At 39.9% G+C, this 22,196-nt stretch overlaps 1 protein-coding gene and 1 long non-coding RNA gene across 2 annotated transcripts in view; both read left to right on the forward strand.

The window, feature by feature from the left end:
* Nucleotides 1–22,196, forward strand: part of LOC306670514 — a 1,027,288-nt gene that overhangs the window by 832,384 nt on the left and 172,708 nt on the right. The gene's annotated exons all lie outside the window — the stretch shown is intronic.
* The window catches only part of NCEH1 (neutral cholesterol ester hydrolase 1), a 68,224-nt gene continuing 51,376 nt past the window's right edge, over nt 5,349–22,196 (forward strand). The window contains exon 1 of the mRNA XM_079155165.1: nt 5,349–5,849. Coding sequence (XP_079011291.1) covers nt 5,616–5,849 — 234 coding nt within the window. The 5' untranslated portion in view covers nt 5,349–5,615. The remainder of the gene's footprint in view (nt 5,850–22,196) is intronic.

The raw sequence follows: 22,196 nt of genomic DNA on the forward strand, positions 1-22,196 counted from the left end.
ATTTAATGAAGCATGGATAACAGAAAACATCAGGGAGGAGATAAAAAAATTCTTAGAGGTGAATGAACATGATGATACAACATATCAAAATTTCTGGGACACTATTAAAGCAATACTAAGAGGAAAATTTATTGCATGGAGCACATTCCAGAAAAGAGTGAAAAGTCAACAACTAAATGACCTAACATTACAGCTCAAAGCCCTAGAAAAAGAAGAACAGAACAACACCTAAAGTAGTAGAAATAATTAAAATCAGAGCAGAAATCAATGAAATTGAAACAAAAGAAGCAATTCAAAAAATTGACAAAACAAAAAGTTGGTTCTTTGAAAAAGTAAACAAAATAGACAAACCCTTAGCCACACTAACAAAGAGAAGGAGAGAGAAAACTCAAATTACTAAAATTCAGGATGAACAAGGAAATATCATGACAGACACCACTGAAATACAAAAAATAATGAGAAGCTACTTTGAAAATCTATATTCCAACAAAACAGAAAATACTGAAGACATCGACAAATTTCTAGAGACATATGCTCCTCCCAAACTGAACCAGGAGGACATACACAATTTAAACAGATCAATATCAAGCAATGAAATAGAAGAAGCCATCAAAAGCCTATCAACCAAGGAAAGCCCAGGACCAGACGAAACTCAGCTGAGTTCTATAAGACCTTCAAAGAAGAGCTCATTCCAATACTTCTCAAAGTATTCCAGGAAATAGAAAAGGAGGGAACCCTATCAAACTCATTCTGTGAAGCTAATATCACCCTCATACCCAAACCAGGCAAAGACACATCAAGGAAAGAAAATTTTAGACCAATATCCTTGAAGAATATAGATGCAAAGATCCTTAACAAAATACTGGCAAACCTTATCCAAAAACATATTAACACCATGATCAAGTGGGGTTCATCTCAGGAATGCAAGGTTTGTTCAACATCCATAAATCAATAAATGTAATCCATCATGTCAATAGACTTAAGGATAAGAATCATATGGTTATTTCAATTGATGCAGAAAAAGTGTTTGACAAAATACAACACCCCTTCCTTCATGCTCAAAACTCTAGAAAAAATAGGGATAGTAGGAACATACCTGAATATTGTAAAGGCTATTTATGCTAAGCCCATGGCCAACATCATTCTTAATGGAGAAAAACTGAACGCATTCCCTTTAAAAATGGGAACAAGACAGGGATGTCCTCTTTCATCACTTCTATTCAACATGGTCCTCGAAATACTAGCCAGAGCAATTAGACAAATTAAAGAAATTAAAGGGATATGAATAGGAAAAGAGGAACTCAAGATGTCACTATTTGCTGATGACATGATTCTCTATTTAGAGGATCCAAAAACTCCTCCAGAAAACTTCTAGACCTCATAAATGAATTCAGCAAAATAGCAGGATATAAAATCAACACACGCAAATCTAAAGCATTTTTATACTTAAGTGATGAAATATCTGAAAGAGAAATGAGGAAAAAAACTCCATTTGCAATAGCCTCACAAAAAAAAAAAAAAAAAAAAAAAACTTGGGAATCAATCTAACCAAAGAGGTGAACAATCTCTACAGTGAAAACTACAAAACACTGAAGAAAGAAATTGAGGAAGACCTTAGAAGATGGAAAGATCTTCCATGTTCTTGGATAGGCAGAATTATTATCAAAGTGGCCATACTTCCAAAGGTGCTATACAGATTCAACGCAATTCCAATTAAAATCCCTATGACATTTCTCATAGAAACAGAAAAAGCAATCATGAAATTCATCTGGAAGAACAAAAGACCCAGAATAGCCAAAGCAGTCCTGGGCAGAAAGAGTGATGCAGGAGGTATCACCATACCAGACCTTAAACTCTACTATAAAGCTACAGTAACAAAAACAACATGGTACTGGCACCAAAATAGACAGGTAGATCAATGGCACAGTATAGAAGACACGGAGACATACCCATATAAGTGCAGTAACCTCATACTAGACAAAGGTGCCAAGAGCTTACAATGGAGAAAAGATAGCCTGTTCAACAAATGGTACTGGGAAAACTGGAAATCCATATGCAGTAAAATGAAATTAAACCCCTATCTCTCACCTTGTACAAAACTCAACTCAAAATGGATCAAGGATCTAGGAATTAGACCTGAGACCCTTTACCAAATAGAAAAAGTAGGCTCGAATCTCTATCACGTTGGTCTTAGGACCAGACTTCCTTAACTAGACCCCCATAGCGCAAGAAATAAAAGCGAGAACCAATAAATGGGATAGATTCAAACTAAAATGTTTTTTTCTCAGCACAGGAAACAATTACTAATGTGAAAAGAGAGCCTACAGAGTGGGAGAAAATCTTTTCCACACACAGTTCAGACAGAGCACTCATCTCCAAAGTTTATAAAGAACTTAAAAAACTTTACACCCCAAATACAAAGAACCCAATCAATAAATTGGCTAAGGAAATGGGTAGACACTTCACAGAAGAAGATACATAGGTGAACAACAAATATGTGAAAAAGTGCTCATCATTCCTAGTAATTAGAGTAATGCAAATTAAAACCACCCTAAGATTTCATATAACTCCAATTAGAATGGCTATTATCAAGAACACAAGCAATAATAAGTGTTGGCATGGATGTGGGGAAAAGGGCACACTCATACATCACTGGTGGAGTTGCAAATTGGTACAGCCACTCTGGAAAGCAGTATGGAGATTCCTCAGAAAACTTGGAATGGACCCACCATTTGACCCAGCTATCCCACTCCTTGGTTTATACACAAAGGACTTAAAATCAGCATACTACAGTGATGCAACCACACCAATTGTTCATAGCTGCTCAATTCACAATAGCTAGATTGTGGAACCAACCTAGATGCCCTTCAGTTGCTGAATGGATAAAGAAACTGTTGTATATATACACAATGGAATATTACTCAGCCATAAAGAAGAATAAAATTATGGCATTTGCTGGTGAATGGATGAAGTTGGAAATATCATGCTAAGTGAAATAAGCCAAGCCCAAAAAACTAAATGCCAAATGTTTTCTCTGATAAGGGCATGACAATATATAATGGGGGAGGGTGATGGGGGGAAGAGACGAATGAAGGAACTTTGGATGGTGTAGAGGAAAAAGGGGTGGGAGGGGGTGGGGATGTAAAAACAGTAGAATGAAATAGACAGTATTACCCTATATATATGTATGATTACATGAATGGTGTGAATCTACATTGTGTACAACCATAGAAATGAAAAGTTGTACCCCATTTGTGTACAATGAATCAAAATATGTCCGTAAAAATAAAAAATATTTTAATTTAAAAAAAGAACTTAGATTCCCAGAGCTTCAACATGTAACAGTGATTAATTAAAATAAACCCAGAAAATAAAAAATTAACAATTGCCTCCCTAAAAAAAAAAAAAAAAATCTACTGCTTCTAGAAGCTGCTGTGTTCTGGGAAGCAGGAGAAAGAAATATTGGCTCCATCACTTCCAAACAAGAGGACATGAACAGCTGTGCTGGACTTTATGAAGCTCATCCATAATATTGAGTTTGTTATTACAGTGAAGATGAAAGGGTTAGGTGTGGGTTTTGGTTTTTGGTTTGGTGTTGTCATTAGCTCTAAAATCTATGATTTCAGGACAGTAGGAAATATATTAAAGTCTACAAGGTAAAACTCTGAATCATTTTCCAGAGTACCCCAAAACAAGTAAAGTTATGTCTCTGGGATTTTGGGTGGTACGGGGAATTGAACCCAGGCCCTCAAACAGGCTAGGCAAGCACCCTGCTGGAGTTACATCCTCCAGTTCTCTTTATTTTATTTTGAGATTTAGCTTGGGCTAAATTGCCCAGCCTGTCTTCAAAGGTGCGATCCTCCTGCCTCAGCCTCCTGAGTAGCTAAGATTATAGGCATGTGCCACTGCACCCATCTTTTGGGATTATTTCTAATTACCCATAAAGATTGGGTTCTAAATTCATGCACACACACTTACCCACATACACAACCTGTCTGTTTAAAGTTACATGCATAGCCAGTAACTACAATTTAAAAAAAAGAAAACAACTTCCTCAAATTTATGCTTGAAACACCTTTGAAAAATGTCCTTCTTAATAATGTTTACCTCTGACTTTGAACAGAAAACCAACTTCTCCTAATAATCTCATCATCACTCCCACATTTATGGCTATTTCACTTCTATTAATTAAATTAAAATTATGTTAAAATGCAAAATTATATATGCTAGGTATTTTAAGGCCTTGGTTAATAAGTTTGGAGTTGCTCACCTACCACCTCCAAAACAGTTCTAAATGTTCTCCTTCCTGATTTCTGGTTGTAATTCTGCTAGTGAAGTTTTCTCTCTTCCATTCCATTCTCCTCTCCACCCTCTCACTCCCAGGAAATGCAGAATCCAGTGCTTCTCCTGGTACCACTGACCCACTGGAAGAGTTGTTTCAAGTGGTATCCACCAGGTTTCTCCACTATGAAGTCATTACTTTTCCCTTTGTAATTAATAATTTATGGAGAGATCTTTTGATGAGAAATGAAAATTTCTTGTCAAACTTTCATCTGCAAGTTTTAGCATTCATTTATGATTTTCTGTGGTTAATAATTGACATGGTAAAGAAATCCTCATGTGTTTATTCATTTATATTAGTATATATTCTTGAATTATCTCATTCAGTGGTTTATAATCATTGTGATGACTTATTTTGATGCTAAAATTATTACAGGTTTAGAGATGAGGAGACCCTTCAAACTGCCACCTGTGACTTTCTGACCAATCCCCATCATTTCATTTCTTAATACGCCTTTCTTCTAGCACAACAGCCTTGTCTTGTCATTTACCTGTCCCAGCCTTGGAATCAGCCTTCTCTCTAAGAAGCTGTGGCAGACAGAGTCACCACTGGAGAACAGGATTTCTAAACCAAGACCCAGGTGCTAGATGTAGTACCCCGTGAGTCATTTTTTGAGCTACAGGAATTTATCACTCTCTTTTCATCGCTTATCAATTTAGAACTTACATTACCTATGTGGGTCTAGAGAGAGATTTTTTTTTTTTTTTTTTTTTTTTTTTTTTTTTTTTTTTGGTACTGGGGATTGAACCCAGGGCACTTTACCACTGTGTTACATCCTATTATACATCCACAGCCCTTTTCATTTATTTTTTAATTTTGAAACACCGTCTCGCTAACTTGTTCAGGGTTTTGCTAAGTTGCTGAGGCTGGCCTTCGAAATTGCCATCCTCCTACCTCAGCCTCCTGAGTCGCTGGGTTTGCATGCTTGTGACACCGAGCCCGGCTAGAGAGAAAAAAAAATTATTATCTTCCTCAGTAGTATCTCCATTTTGAGTCAGAATGACTCACGTGCTTTGGACAGAGACCCATCACACTCAAACTATTCGGTTTTCAACTGTTTGAGAACGTTCAGGAGGCGGGTCGTCACAGGCATGCAATACAAACCAGTGTCCTCCAGAGCCCGCTGTGCTACGTCCAGCGCAGCGCCAGAGCTTCCTCAAACCTGGAGCGTCTGCAGCACTTTGCAAGGACACCGAAGAGGGGGCACGTCAGCGCTCTGACTTCCTCCCGTCGCCGCCTGTGATTGGCTCCTGGGCTTATAAGAAACACGTGAATGAACAGCTGCCGTTGGCAGAAACTTGCTGGAGGTCTTTGGGTGGTATCGCCCTCTCCTCCTTGTCAACCCACAGGCGAGCCGAGCCGCGGGAGGATGAGGTCGTCCTGTGTCCTGCTCACCGCCCTGGTGGCGCTGGCCGCCTATTACGTCTACATCCCGCTGCCCAGCTCGGTGTCCGATCCCTGGAAGCTGATGCTACTGGACGCGACTTTCCGGGGCGCACAGCAAGTGGTGAGGCGCAGCCCGGCGCTGCTTCTCTCTCCCTCCTCTTAAGCAGTGTGTGATGGGGAAGCAAAATTTCTCGACCGTGTTCCATGAGAACACATATTTTGCTAACGCAGTGAGGCGATCGCTTTTTAAGGTGGCCCCGCCGGACATTTTCAGGGTATGGGCTTCGCCTCCTCCTGCTAGCGGAGGGCTCGATCTGGTCGCCCGCTCTGCGTGTGCGATGGAAGAGGTGAAGTTCTTGAACAGAATCTGACAGTTGTCTGACCTCTCGTCTGCCCTAAAGGTCCCCCTTTCTTGGTTTGCAATGTCAAAAGTCAAATCCTTCAGCATTTTATAAACCGCTCCTCCCCCGTTTTCGTCCTCCCATAGGAGCCGGCAGAGAGTGAGTTAATTGTTTTAGGGAGGCTCGGGAAAAACAGGCTGCAATTCCGGGGAATAAAGCCACCTTAAAAGCAGAAGCAGGCAAGGGCAGTCTCCCAATGTCCCTTTGGCCTTCCCGGGGACAGCAGGCAGGGCTCCGGCTCCGCTAGCACTTGAGGAACCGCACGGATCTCTCATTTCATCCATGGCACTTCTCAGCTCAGCCCAAGAAAGGAGGCCAGGAGGCCCGTCTGGCTGAAAAGGTGGTGGAGGAGGTGGCAGCTCCTGTGTATTTTGTGCCTATCCCACAGCGTTTATTTTATGACCTTGGCTGTCAAGGAGATAATCTTTGCAAAGCCAGAAAACCCTGCCTTAACCTGGAAGGGTAACATTTCTCCCCACTGGATCCAGGGTGTGTGCCCCTCCCCCCTCGCCCCCACCAGACAGGGAAAGGGAACTGGTTTATTCCATGGGAAGAGGCATTGTTTTTACAGTCAGAACTACAGTCTGCAGCCAAGGCTAAGCCCTATGATTGGGCAGTATTTCTGAGCAGCCTGCCTTATTTAAATTAAGCTCAATTCTTTTTTTTTTTTTTTTTTGGTGGTGGTGGTACTGGCCCTTTAACCCAGGGGCACTCTACCACTGAACTACACCCCCAGTCCCTATTATTTATTTATTTATTTGTAATTTATTTATTTAATTAATTGAGACAGGTTCTCTAGGTTGCCCAGACTGGCCTCATCCTCCCTAGTCTGTGGGATTTGAGGCTTGGGTCACCAAGTCATATACCTTATCTAAACTTAACCCTACTTCAAAATCAAATGGCCTCCCTCCCTCCAAGCTTGGGCATTAATCTCAGGTTATTTTTGTAAAGTCCTTCTTTCAGAAATGACAACTAGACAAAGAGAGAGAGGGGGGAAAAATAAACAATTGTGATTTTTCTAGAGGGTTTACATTTCCTAGCCACTATGTGTAGAATTACATAGTGGCTTTGTCCCATTAAATGTCCCCTTACTAGGGCACTGTTGTGCATTTCTAGTACTGATTTGCTTTTTCCCCAATCCAGTCACATTCTCCACCTCCAAGAATTCTTTTGTCCATTTGAAGAAGTCTATGAAGCTATTAGAGTCCCTTCTTTTCCAACTGCTTACTAACATTTGGCACAACAAAACAATGACCATCCCTTTTCTTTAGCATTGATATCAACCCGCACCCCCCAAAAATCAGTCTTCATGTCTTCATGTAGGAAACCCTGCAGTCCCTCTCTCCTCTTATGAGATTATGTAATTTGAAAGTAACACCTGTCAAAGATTCTGGAGAACAATGGTGTTTACCTGGGTGGGTTAAATGGACATCTGCAATAGCTTAGAAATAAGGAAGACACATGCTTGGCAAGATGGCACATGACTGTAATCCCAGTGGCTTGGGAGGCTGAGGCAGTAGGATTACAAGTTCAAAGCCAGCCTTAGCGACTTAGCCAGGTGCTAAGCACCTCAGCAAGACCTTGTCTCAAAATACAAAAATGGGCTGGAGATGTGGCTCAGTGGTAAAGCACCCCTGGCTTCAATCCCTGGTACCAAAAAATGAATATGTAAATAAGGAAAACATGAAAAAAGAAACAGTTGTCTGCAGACAATATTCTTAATTTTCAGGTCACTAAGAAAGTTTTCCTTATTAAAAGTAATTTGGGGGAAACCAGATATGTAGAAAAACCTGTTTTCCCCACTTAGGTGACCAAACCATCAAGGGTGAGACTGGATAGGGTTCTCCACAGTGTGCCTTCATCCGGTGTTTGGAAATGGAAAGATTGTAATGCCAGGACCCAGCAATAGATGAGATGGCAGGAATCCTCACCTGACTCTGTGACCCTGGAGTAGATTGGCTGAGAAGTGGCTTTTGTCATTTCTTTTCTGCATTGCGAAATAAAAGCAAGATTATTCAGAACAGATAAAAGCATATTTTACTCAGTAAAGCCATTTTCTTGAGTTTTCCTTATAAAATATGAATCAGCCCAGAGCCTTGTGTATGGTACCGCTGTACCGCTGAACTACACGCACAGTCCAGGAATGTGTGTGCGTATGTATTTGTTTATTTCGTGGTATTGGAATGGAATCCAGCTCTATCACTGAGTTATATCCCCAACCCTTTTTATTTTTTTATTTTGAGACAAGATCTTACCAAGTTGAAGAGACTGGACTTGAACTTTTGATGATCCTATCTCAGCCTCCCCAGTAGCAGCTGCTATCTCCCACCCCAGTAGTGTACTTAAATGCCTGGTATATATAGTTATTCTAAAAGTTGTCTCCAAGGATCCATTATGAATTGTGGGGAAAAAGAAAACTATCAGATTGCCCAATTTTGTTGAAACAATACAATAAATGTAACCTGGAAGTCATTTATATCATTGAAACCTAGAGAGCTACCACTAAATTGCATGGCATAAACTGACTTATTCAAATAATTTTAGTTTTCATTGGTTGGCTCCATTGCAAAAGCAATTGAAGCCATTTAGAAGATTAAGCTTGGCCTACCTCCTGACACAGCAGCACCTATCTGTGGCATCAAGAGTCAAGAGTGCTGCTGTATTTTTGTCATTGACAAGTGCTTTACCCTCTACTACCACTTCTTATTACCTTTATCTTGTACAGTGAGTCAGATTATTGAGATTATGTTCACTGCACTCTTCTTCCTTGGAGTCCTCCAATATTACCTATGAAGCTTCTTAGAGACAATAAAAAATTAAAAGGGCTAGAGATGTAGTATATTGGTAAAGAGACCCTGGGTTCAATCCCCAGTACCATAAATAAATAAACAGCTACTTAGGATTTTGCTCTTAATTCATCTCAAGCACAGATGCTGCATTGGAATCTCCTAGAAACCATTAAAAAATCCTGATGCCCAGATCAGATCCTATGCCAAATTTATTCAGAATCTCTGGGAGATAAGGATTTTTAACAGTGTTTTTAGAACTTCCCCCAGGTGACTTAAATAACAGAAAACCTTGAAAGATACTGCTCTATAAAATGAATGTATTTCTGTGATACATAATACATTTTCCTTAAAGTTACATTGCATGCGTGTGGCTGGGAATGAGCCCTTTTACATTAGCATGGATTAGTTCATCAGATTAGTCGGTTGATACTAAGAGTCTGAGGGGATAAAATACTAGGCTCATTTTAGTGTTAAAAAAGAGCCATTATAACAGGTAGCAGTGGAAAAACACAAGTTAAAATAGGTCTGGGAAGGGCAGTGGAGCAGTTAGATAAAATGGGGCAACAGAAGACTAGAGGAGATCAAGGAGAGAGTGGGGAAGTTATGAAGGCTGATTTCAAAATGCTATGCAAGTGAAGAAATGGTAATCCCATGCCGGTGAAGGGACTGAGAAGTGTAAACTGCTGGATAAAATGTACATCAAGACTAATTTTTTTGAGGACAGTTTGGCAATTTTCACCAGAGGTCGTCGAAGTATGTTGGTTCTTTGATCCAGCAGTCCTTCTGGATAGAAGGTTGTAAATCATGATGGATGTTGGCAAAATTCGGCTGGTGTTAAAGCTCGTGGTTAGATGGCTTGTCTAGCATAAGCAATCTGTAGTTATAAACTTGGAAACTTTTACAGGATTATAAACTTTGTTTAACTCGTCCTTTTTAGAGCCCCACCACTTAAGAAATGTGGAGAAATATTATATATACATATTCATATATATTTATATGTATTTATATATATGTATTTTTTTTAGCATCATTTAAGGGAATGAAAAACAATGAAGGAGGGGGTATGGAGTGGACCTCAGAGGTAGAGCATTTGCCTAGCATGTATGAGGTTGAGGCACTGGGTTTGATCCCCAACACTGCCCCCAAGATTATGGTGAATATGATATATTCATATTTGGGGACATTATCAGTTGAAAAATTTATGTTGTAAAATAATGGTTAATGACTTGGGAAAGATTTGTATATGAAGTGGGAAAGGCTCTAGTGCCTATACACTATATATCAAAAAGTACATTAATGTATTTTTTTCACAATGAACATATAATAAAAAAATTTTCTAAAACTTTTTCTTTGTCCAGGGGTATGTTTCCTACTTCTAAAGTGAAATTGGTCCATATATGCATATTAATGTAGTGTATATCTTTTGGAATTTTCAATGAAGAAAATCAGATTTTTTTAAAAAAGGATCTTTTGATGTAGCTATTATAGTCTCATGCAAAGTCACTTAGACTTAACACAGATTGAAAACCTACAGTGTTAACTGGGCGTGATGGTACCCACCTGTAATCCAGTGACTTGGGAGGCTGGGACAGGAGGAAGTTTGAGGCTAGCCTGGGCAACTTAGAGAGACCCTGTCTCAAAATAAAAAGTAAAAAAAGGCTCATGATGGAGCCCCATGGTAGAGCACTTATCTTGCCTTTGGGAGGCCTGGGTTCCATCCTCAGCATCATGTTAAAAAAAAAAAAAAAAAAAAAAAAAAAAGCTGGGAGCTGATAGGCATCATATAAAAGGTACAGTGACAAAAGCCTGTAGGAGGGAGAGGCTATGTACAGTTCAGAGGGTAGGAAAGAGGGTGACCCGGGTAATGATGATATTTCAAGGGAATTCAGATCAGGAACCTGGCTTGTCTTACCTTGATCATCTATCTCTTAACTTACTTGTTCTTTTATCTATTTTTTAAAATCTATTTATTTATTTATTTATTTTGGGGTGCTGGGGATTGAAACCAGGGCCTCTTGAATGTTAAGCATGCACTTCATCACTGAGCTGCATCCCCAGTCCTTTTTATTTTTCATTTTAAGACACGGTCTTGCTAATTTGCTGAGACTGGCCTCCTGTCCTAGTCCCTGAGTAGCTGGGATTATTGGGGTGCACCGCTGCACCTGACCAGCTATTAGTTCTTATACTATGTACCTTTTCAGTGACATAATGTAGAAGAGAGATTGTTGAAACAGGCATTTCTCCTGATATTCCCCTGTTTCTTATGGATGATAGTGCTTTTAGACTAGTCCAGTAAGGTATTTCATTCTGTATAACGCCTCCAAACCTGTTGAGCTTTAACTTGACCTCACCTGAATTGCCTGTTGGCGATGTGCTTTGGGGCTGTGTGGGTGGTTTAAATGACAGCTCAGCTGGAAACCTGAAGAACTGTAATATGCTAACGTTTTTCATAACAGTTCTGAACTGGAATTTTTACTAATGTCAGGCAAATTTAACTTTAAGACCTTAATAAATAATAAGTTTTATCTATTGCCTTTCACACCTGTGATAGTGTGTATTTGTTCATGTACACTGGAGATTTCACTAACAGTAATTTTTAGATGATTCAGAAGAACTGTTCTCATTTATTTTTAAAATTAGAGACTACATGTGAACAATTATTTAGGAATTACAGAGTTTATGTGTGGGTTTAGTTGCTTTGAAGCAACTACCTCACATTCTTTTTATTTGATATTTTTGATTGGTGCATTATAATTATACATAATGGTGGAATTCATTAATACATATTCATACAGGCACATAGTATAATAATATAATTTGGTCAGTATCGTTCCCCAGTATTTCACCATTTCCTCCCCTCCTCCTTCCCCTTGGTCCCTTTTCTCTATTCTACTGGTCATGAGATTCCCACATCCCCCACCCCCAGTCCCCACTGCCTCAGGATTATCTTTAAACACATGGGAGAAGAAAGGTTTGAAGACTGGCTTCAGGGGTAGTATTTAATCAATATTAGTTTTGAAAGGTAAGAGATCTAAGTTGGTCTCTGCAGACAGCACTTAGAAAACTAAGGTCAGATGGATTCAGCTGCTTAATTTATAGTTGCATTTTTTTTTCTAGCATTTCTACAGATAGATCCCTGAGTACAGAAATACCATCATTCTTACTGTGTCCATCCACCTCACTCTCCCTGCACTGGGGATTAAACCCACGGCCTGGCAAATGCTAGGAAGAGCTACAGCGCTGAGCTACACCCCGAGTCCTTTTATTATTTTTTAAAGACAGGGTCTTGCTAAGTTGCCCAGGCATGCCTCACCTTGTAATCCTCCTGTGTACTACCTGATTACACTGTGAAGCCGAGACTGGGACTGAAGTTCATGGGCTCCTAGTGTCTGATGCTCTCGCTGCTGGGTCATGCAGTAGGAATGCTCTTAGTAACCCTTCACCAGTGCAGTCTTCATATTCTGACATTTTTTTGAGCTTGTGTGGTTAAATTATTAAATTTCTGTGGTACCCCAGGGGACACTGAAAGCAAAAAGAATTTATACAAATGGTTGTCAAATAAAATGCCAACTCCGTAAGTTTTTTTTGTTTTGTTTTGTTTTTGGTATTGGGGATTGATCCCAGGGGTGCTCTACCATAGAACTACATCCCACCATTTTTACTTTTTATTTTGAGACAGGATCTCATGAAGTTGCTGAGGGTCTTGCTAAGCTGCCAAGGCTGGCCTCAAACTTGAGATCCTTCTGCCTCAGACTCTTAAATTGCTGGGATGACAGGCATGTCCCTCTGCATCCTGCTTGATAAATTGTGAATAGTTATACAGATGGTTTTAATTTGTTGCCTCTATGACACATTTAAACATCAATATCTTGTGGGTCACCTATACACATTTGCAGAGTTGGATAGCTCATCTCGCCACATTTATTATCATTGCTACTAAGCACAGATAGATAGTCCCCAAGTTACATGCAAAATTTATTGTCCAAGCCAGGATGTTTTTGAGAGTGACAGGAGCTGTCAATAATAATCATGCCAGGATGATAGTCTTAAACCAGAATTATTCCCTGGTAAACCTGAATGATTTGCAAACGTTCAGCCTGATAAAGTCAGGGTGTAGAATGAGGCCTGTCCTGGGTGCTCCCTTCTGACTCACTCCTCTGGTCGCCACTCTGCCCCCTCTCCCAGTTGCCTCTCCCCTATAGAATACTACAGAATAAAAGTGCTAAGTTCTGTAACTGGTCCGCTCTGTGTCCCTGAAGACAGTAACAGACTGATGTGGGACACCTTTCCCCTTGTCCCTCCGACACACATGCTCTCCCACCCTCATACTTGGGTCAACATCCCCTACAGCTTCCACATCAGCTCAAATATCCTCTCTTTTTAGAAACTTCCCCACCCTCCAGTAGCTCCCAGCAGCCTTCATTTCTCTCCACACTCAGCTAGCATCTTGTTTTTCTCTTATGGCTCTTTCCTGTTTCTTCCCTTAATATTGATATTTTCTTAATATGCTGGGTCCCCACCAAATCATCAGTTTTCTCACCTTGGTAGATAGAATTTCCCTCTTACAATTTTTAATTTTGTTTGAAGTTCGTGATTGAGAAACTAGAAAAAAAATATGAATTTCATGGTTCTGCTTTCTTTCAGTCTGTGTATTACTCCATCTGCCCCAAGGGACAGACCTAGGGCTTCCACGTGCTTCTGCCTCTGAAAAGAGCCCAAATGGTTTTTGCTGTCTTTTGCAACCTTTCTTTTTTGCAAGCCTAGTTGATTTCTAGATTTTAACTTCTTCATAATATCTTTTTTTTTTTTTTTTTTTTTTTGTGCTGGGGATCGAACCCAGGGCCTTGTGCTTATAAGGCAAGCACTCTACCAACTGAGCTATCTCCCCAGCCCCTTCATAATATCTTACAGATTTATGCTTGTCTTTGTAATGAATTATCTACCTGTTTCTAGCTAAATATTACTTAAAATTATAAGCCATCTTCTTAAATGATCATTGGTAAATTTCCATATTTATTTGATATCATTCTGTCTCTTTTCTGCTAGAATGGAATAACTGATGATTGCTCCATGAGAAACTGAGCAGTTCTCCTCTAAGCTTCCTAAACCATGATATCAGATTTAAACTACTTTTTCTTTAAAGAAGTTGAAGTCTTTTTTCTTTTCTTTCTTTTTTTTTTTTGGACTTGGGACTGAATCCAGGGATGCTTTACCACTAAGCTACATCTTCAATCCTTTTTTCTTTCTTTCTTTCTCTTCTTTTTTTGTTTTGTTTTGTTTTGCTTTTAATTGTGGGACAGAGTCTTGCTAAATTGCTGAGGGTCTCACCAAGTTGCTGAGGCTGGCCTCAAACTTGCAATCCTCCTGCCTCAGCCTCCTGAGTTGCTGGAATTACAGGCATGAGCTACCATGAATGGCAAGTTCACTTTTTTAAAGTGCACGATGTTTAGCTCACTATTTCTTGTATGTGTGTCCATTCTAAGATAGGGTCTTTGTCCCAGGGCTTCTGTATAACAGTGGATCTCTTTACTGAATTATAAATATTGAATGATAATTGAGACTGTATAAAATTAGTAATTTCCTTTATTTTTCAAGAAAGGAAATAGAGGTCCAAAAAAGTTAAGTAACCTGTTCACAGACACATGACTGCTTAGGAGGCTGGCTGTGGACGAGGTCCACTGGACTCTGTAGCCATGCCTGTCCAGCCTCCCCTGCCCCCACTCCACCTCTCTACTCCACCCTCTTCTGTACTCCTTGTGTAGTCCACACTAAGAATGCATCACACAGGAAGAAATGTCTTGTATATTTACAAATTTTAGTCCTGGAGGATATTAATATTGTTAAGAGAAAAACTTTAGACAAGATAAATTTAGCAGAGTGTATATAATCAAAGGACAATTGAAGAATCAGACAGTGTGAAGAATCAGAAGAGGTTCACAGAGCTCCACTCTGCCTGTGAGCAGCAAGGTTCTGGAGATGAACACGGAAGCAAAGTAGAGAAATTATTTGGCTGCAGCTAGACATTTGCCTTATTTGGGTATGATCCTGTGAAAAGCCCTTTAGTTTAGTTGGTGGTTTCTGACTGTTTAAACTTGAGTTTCATTTTACCCTTTATATTGACTTGGGTTTTGGTTTGCTTAGGAGCTCTGGTTACAGGGACAACCTCAGGCTAGTAGCCTTCTTCTTATTTGTCTTTATGATCTATATTACACATTACAAAGTGTTTCCTGGTTAAAAAAGATTAGGCAATGCTGAATTAAACAGTTAATGAGGATTTATTTTTTTAATTATAAAACATTTTAGATTTCTTACTACTTAATGTGCATTTTGAGTTTTGTTTTTTTCTTTGAGTTACTAGTGATTGAATCCAGGAACACTCTGCCCCCAAACTACGTTCCCAGTTCTTTCTCTGTTTTATTTTCAAACAGGGTCTTCCTAAGTTGCCCAGGCTGGCCTTGACCTTATGATCCTCATGACTCAGTCTCCCAAATTGTTGGGATGAAGGCATGTATCACCATGCCTGGCTGTTTTTTGAATCTTAAGAGTATATACAGCCAGGAACAAAGGTGCATGTCTTAATCCCAGCAACTCAGGAGGCTGAGATGGAAGGATCTCAAGTTTGAAGTCAGCCTCAGAAACATAGGGAGACAATGTCTCAAAATAAAAAATAAACAGGGCTGGGGCTGGGGATGTAGCTCAGTGGTAAAACACTCTTGGGTCCAATACCCTGTACAAAAAACAAAAAATAAAAAACTACAAACATGTACAGTAGGTCCCCAAATTTAATTGACTATAGTTCTCTTGTTTCACAAACTATTTCATGAAACTGATAACATATTACCAAATTTTGAGGACCATTTTCACAGTGATTTAAAGTGTGGAGTTTGGTATCAAAAACTGTGTTTGAATCCTGACTTTGATCTATATTAGAAGTATGAACTTGAATAGAGTATTTAACCTATGAGTTTGTTTCCTGACCTAGCAAGTGCATATATAATACTTAACCTACAAAGTTATAGGAAGATTTCATGATATGATGTGTATAAAACTCTGTTGTCCATCATTGTCATCATCCTTGCCGTTCTTATCAAACATCACTTAAATGTGTAAAACACCTGGAGCATGAGAATGATTTAGTCCAGATCTGATTTTGGCAGTTGTCCATAGTGTCCTACAATAGTAGCATGTGGTTTTTGTCACATTGTTTCCTCTTTTCCACTGCTCCCTGGTTTGTGGCTTTCTGTACAGCTGTAGCTCTTCTTAACATGGACTGCTGGCTACTAGGTTTAAATCCTGTCTTTAGCACCTACTAGTTATGTGACTAGTTGACCAAGTTATTGAACTGTAAGGAAACTGTTAATTTCCTTCTTTCTTTTTATTTGCGGTCCTGGGAATCGAACCCAAGGCCTCATGCATGCCAGACATGCACTTTACCACTGAGCCACCCCCTCTACTCTTATTAGTTTCTTTATCAGTAAAAGTGGAGATAATGACAGGGTCTCTCTCAAGGCTTGTTATAAAGATTAAATGTAATTACATGTATAAAATTCTTAACACAGTGCTTGGCACACAGCAAGTACTTAAAACTTATTCCCAGTTGAAATTCTGGAGTACATGGGCTTAGTTGGTGATACCAACCATCATCATGGCTGTCATGGCTGACTCTCATTGTTCTATAATTTACATATATTAACCCAATCTTTATAATGACCTTGTGAGGTCAGTACTGCTATTATTTTTACATTGTAAATGAAGAAAGTGAGGCACAAAGGGATGGGTCAAGTGTCTGCCCAAGTCATACATGCCATAAATGGCAAAACCAGAACTCTAATCCAGTGTCTGTCTGGAGTCATTGCTCTAAACACTGGAGAAATCTCTGTCTTTTGGACAAGTGCTATTTTATATCAATGAGTCCCACTGGGCTTTGCTAAGCTATCAATCCATTTTAGAATTTTATGTGTCACCTATATAGAGTTCTTTAGACTTTAGGTACCTGAGGTATGGTTGTTGACATGACATTTTGTTGTAAATATGAATGTATTTTTTACTGGAATTCTAATCCCAATCATGGGCCGCCTTGCTTCAGTGGGAAGTTGATGAAGAAGTACTGACAAGCCAGCTTGATATCTTTCTCAACAGAGGTGTTGGGCTGAGGCTCAGTCCCTGGGAATCAGATTCAGGATCCTGACAGGTGAAGAAAGATGTGAGGTGCAGTTGGGATAGTAGACATGCTTTACTTGGAGGAGGCAGCAGCCCCCAGCTCTTGGCCCACTGAGTCTTCCCACAGGCCTTTGTTATATGCAAAGGAAACAAAGAAGGCGTGACAACAGGTTACATAAGTGAGCACATGCTCACAAGCCACTGTTTATGACCTTGAGTACTTATGCTGAATCAATGTCCACAGCATTGGCTAAATACTAAAAACATAACTGGCTAGAAGCCTTGGTGAGGGAGCATAACTACAGTCATCTTAAGCCTGCCCTATAGGAAGGTTTTGGATTTACTGTAATGGTGGCTGTTGGTGTGACCCAAATATTTGGCCTGTAAGTATAGAAGAGATGACTTCAAGTTCTCAAGTTATCAAAGGCAAGTGTCTTCAGTTGCCCCCCATAATGAAAGAAATTTATCATTTATCTATCATTTGTTAGTTGAGCAATTATTATGTGCTAGGCACTGGGATGAGGTAACTCACAAGACAAAAGAGAACCTGACCTTCCTGGAGCTGAAACCTGACTCTGCAGGGGTCAAAAACATGTGATGAGTAGTAATGTAAGGGGAAATATAGGAAATATGGGTAGGTTTTTTGACAGGTCAGTGATAATTGAAACCTTGGAAACAAATGAAATTCCTAGAGGAAATGGCATTGAATGAGATGAGTGGTGTTAAGAGTGTCTGAGAAGAGGTGAAGCCAGCAAAGCAGTCAGGAAACAAGGAGGAAAACTGGGAAAAGAGAATGTCAGGGGAACCCAGAATGTTGAACACCGCCAGGAGGGCATGGTCAACTGTGTCAGATTCTCCTGAGAGGCTGAAAAACATTAGGGCTGGAACAGCTGGTCAGCTCTACATCTGGTGGACCCACAACCTGTCAGCCCCAAAATGTTCTATGTTCTCCCAGGCACATGTGGCTTTTTCTTTTTTAAAGTTGCAGCCGAACACAATATCTCTCTTTCATTTATTTGTATGCAGTGCTGAGGATCAAACCCAGTGCCTCACATGTGCTAGGCAAGTGATCTACCACTGAGCTACACCCCCAGCCCGGCCTCTGTGGCTTTTACATTCAGTGTCTCAACCTACACCCTGTTTGCGCCAATGAATTCAAGATGTCTACCCAAAATCAAGCAATGTTGGTAGTAAGCTATTGTTTCTGACTGGAAATAGTCAAAATGTATTTTATATATCTTGGTTAAAGCCTGAGATGGAGGTTACTGATGGCTTTTACTTACATACTAGATAGTAAAGCACATAAAGTAAGGAAATTCCCTTTCCCTAAGTAACTAATTTTACATTTATGTTGGTTGGTTCATCTATGTGGAAGCATATTTTACAATCTGGATTCTTTTTAAACCATTGTTAATTGACAGAAAATCATTGCACATATCTATGAGGTAGGGTGTGATGTTTCAAGACATCTATACATTGCATTAATAGTCAGGTTGTTTGGGTTATTCATCATTGCAAACGTTTATCATTTCTTTGAGCTACATTTTCATCTAGCTACATTCCCCAGCCCTTTTTATTTTTATTTTGAGACAGAATCTTGCTAGTTGGCTATGGCCTCACTAAGTTGTGGAGGCTGGCCTTGAATTTCTAATCCTCCTGTTTCAGCTTCCCAGGTCACTGAGTTTATAGGTGTGTGGCACAACACCTGGCTCAGGTGAATGTTAACTGATCCCATTTTGCATTGAATTCTATCAGTTCTATAGTTATGATTGAAACATTTAAACATATATACTATACTTTGGTGAAGGACAATGGGTCAGTAATTTACAGAATATTCCATGTGCCAGATCTGAGTCTTAGCAGCCACAGATGCTGCTATGGATCAAAACTTAATAACTTCCTTTTATTCCCTCACATTGTCAGTTAATATTGCATAATTCTGAATTATTAAATTAAGTGAAACTATGTCTCAGATTAAAAGATAAATTCTGTTTTTGGTTATGTCTATAGAAGGAAACCATTTGGTAGTGATTTTTAATTACTCTAAAAAATTAACCTCAATTTCCTGTCTCTGTAATAGCATGTTTTTTGGCAAATCATAGACTTTTTAACTGCTTTAAAAACAGCTGGAGCCAGGCATGGTGGTGCACACCTATAAACCCAGTGACTTGGGAGGCTGAGGCAGGAGGATCTCGAGTTCAAAGTCAGCCTCAGCCAAAGCAAGGTGCTAAGCAATTCAGTGAGACCCTGTCTCAAACTACAAAATAGGGCTGGGGGTGTGGCTCAGTAATTGAATGCCCCTGAATTCATCCCCGGTACCAAAAAACAAAACAAAAAAAAAGTTGGAGTTTTAGACCCATATGGTGGCATACCCTGGTAATTCCAGCTACCTGGGAAGCTAGAGACTAGGGGATCACAAGTTCACAATCAGCCTGGGCAATTTAGTGAAATCCTGTCTCAAATTTTAAAAGGCTAGGGATATAACTTAATGCTTGCTTAGCACTGGTGAGGCCCACAGTCAATCTCTAGTACCAAAAAGAAAAAAAGTTTGGAGTTTTGAGATGGGGTGTTGCTCAGTAGTAGAACATCTGCCTAGCATGCACTAGGCCCTGGGTTCTATCCTCAACACTGAAAAAAAGAAAAAAAAAAGTTGAACTTTCATTTGGGTATTGTCCATGGTTATATCTTTTTTGGTACCAGAGATTGAACCTAGGGGCATTTAACCACTGAGCCACATCGGCCCTTTAAAAAAAAAAAAAAAAAAAAAAAAAAGTTTTATTTTATTCAGAGACAGGGTCTCACTAAGATACTTAAGGTCTTGCTAAATTGCTGAGGCTGGTTTTGAACTCATGATCCTCCTGCCTCAGCCTCCAAAGCCACTGGCATTATGAGTGTGCATCACCACTTGGCCCAAGGTTATATCTTTATGCCACCACCAATGACCATTTTCTCGTTTTTTCTTTTTTCCATTTTCAGGCCTCAGAGAGTGGGGAGCAATCATGGGTAGCATTTTAAGTTCAATATACCTGTGATCTTTAAGTGACTGCAATAAAAATTGGTTCCTGTGCTTTTATGTGTACATGGAGATACAGTGTTACTTTTAGGGTCTTTTTATAAACATTGAAGTTAATGTATAATGTCATGCTCTGTTTCAGCTCTTCCTCTTTCTGCTCAGGGAAGGAAGTGATGCCTTACTTCTTTTCTCAAGTGCCTGTATATTTTTAGCAGACATTTATCGATCACTCAAAATGTGCCAGACACTGCAGAGGCCTTGAGGTTCTTGCACTGTGAAAATTCTAGAAGTAGACAATCCGTACAATACTGCTGAATGTGTTTGACTGTGGTGTATGGTGAGAGCTGGGAACCTGGTGGAGGAAGCTCCCACACGTCTGAGGAGCTTGGACCCAGGAGGTGCTGGCTGAGCTGAGTCTGATCAATCAGACAGGAAGGGCATCCGGGGAGAGAAAACAGAGGGAGCCAAAGTCTGAGGTGGGAGAGCATGCCACAGACAGGAAGGTACTTCCACTAATTTTCTGACAGAAAAACAAAAACAAAAACAAAAAGATATTTGCATGGGTGAGACTAGCCTGTCTTTTGTTGCTAAGCTCTCTTATACTTGCTTCAGCTGCTCATATACTAAAATTGGAACAATACAGAGAAGATAAGCATGACTCCTGTTTAAGGATGACATGCTTTTTTATTTTTTGCAGCACAGGGGATTGAACCCAGAGGCACTCTACCTTTGAGCTACAGCCCCAGCCCCTTTTATTTTTTATGTTGTATTTTGAGGCAGGGTTTCATTAAGTTACCGAGGCTGACCTTGATCTTGAGATGCTCCTGCCTCAACCTCCCAAGTGACTGGGATTATAGGCATGAGACATCTGGCTGGTAAGCATTCTACATTTTAAAAAATTCTATTTTATTCTTCATCATGGTGTTTTTCAATAAACTAGTAGTAGGATTGAGAGCATGATTTTTCAAGAATAAGTGCCACTTGGTGAAATAAGCTTAAACTACTTATGAAATATGTTCTCTATGACAGGGCCGAGGGTGTGGCTCTGTGGTAGAGTGCTTCCTGTGTAAGACCCTGGGTTCATCTCCAGCACAAGGTGGGACAAGGGAGGAGTCTGTGTTATAAACCTATAGAGTAGTATTTAAATTTTGATAACCGATATAATTTGAAAATGTGTTTTCTAACATTGTTTGCTTTAGTAGCTTTTTATCTTCGACAAAAACTTTTGTCAGTCCTTCTTGTTCTAGTGTTGCTTTAAAAAGTCTTGTTTAAAGTTGGAACACATTGTCGTTGGCAGTGTGGTACCTAGTTTGAGACAAAAGCTTCTTGCCTTTTCACCAGAGGGCGGGCCTGTTGTTTAGAGAACATGATCTCTTGTTTTAACCACCCAGTTCGATTTCTCTTACTACGTTTGTGTTTCTCATTCTACGCTGTTCTTTCTTTTCCATTTTTTTCCTCTTGGCATTTGTAATTGTCTGTTTAAACTTCTACATAATTTGTCTCCTCTGCCTGGCTGGGTAGTTCTGGAAGGGAATGGACATGTCTGTGGGTTTCCCTACTGTGTTGCCCAGCTTTTCCTTTCTGTGGCCAAAATACCTGACAAGAACAACTTAGAAGAGGACAGTTCACTTTGGCTCACGGTTTCAGTTTCAGTCCATGGCGGGTTGACTCCACTGCTGTGGTTCCAAGATGAGGCAGCACATCATGGTGGAAGGGCATGGTGGAGGGAAGCTGCTCCACTTAAAGTGCAATGCACGAGAAGCAGAGAGAGGGCAGGAAAGGGGGCACAGGGAAGATGCTCTCTTCCAGAGCACGAGTGACCTGCCTCCTCCAGCTACACCTGCCTGCCTAGAGTTACCACCTAGTTGGTCCATTCAAACTAGGATGGGCTCTATTGGGTTACAGCTCTCATAGGAGAGAGGGTGTTGGTGAGGACACCTCAAAGGAAGTTGTTCCTGTACATCCCATTTCTCAAATAAGGACCCATCAGTAGAACTGATTAGCAAAATTGTTTGTTTTTGTCACAGACTCCTGTTTTCTTTCCATGAAGAGCCCAGGTAAAGGAAAATAGTACAGGGTCGCCTGCCTGCGGCTTCACAAGGCAT

The sequence above is a fragment of the Sciurus vulgaris genome (genome assembly GCF_902686455.1).
Source record: "Sciurus vulgaris genome assembly, chromosome: 10".
NCBI lineage: Eukaryota > Metazoa > Chordata > Mammalia > Rodentia > Sciuridae > Sciurus > Sciurus vulgaris.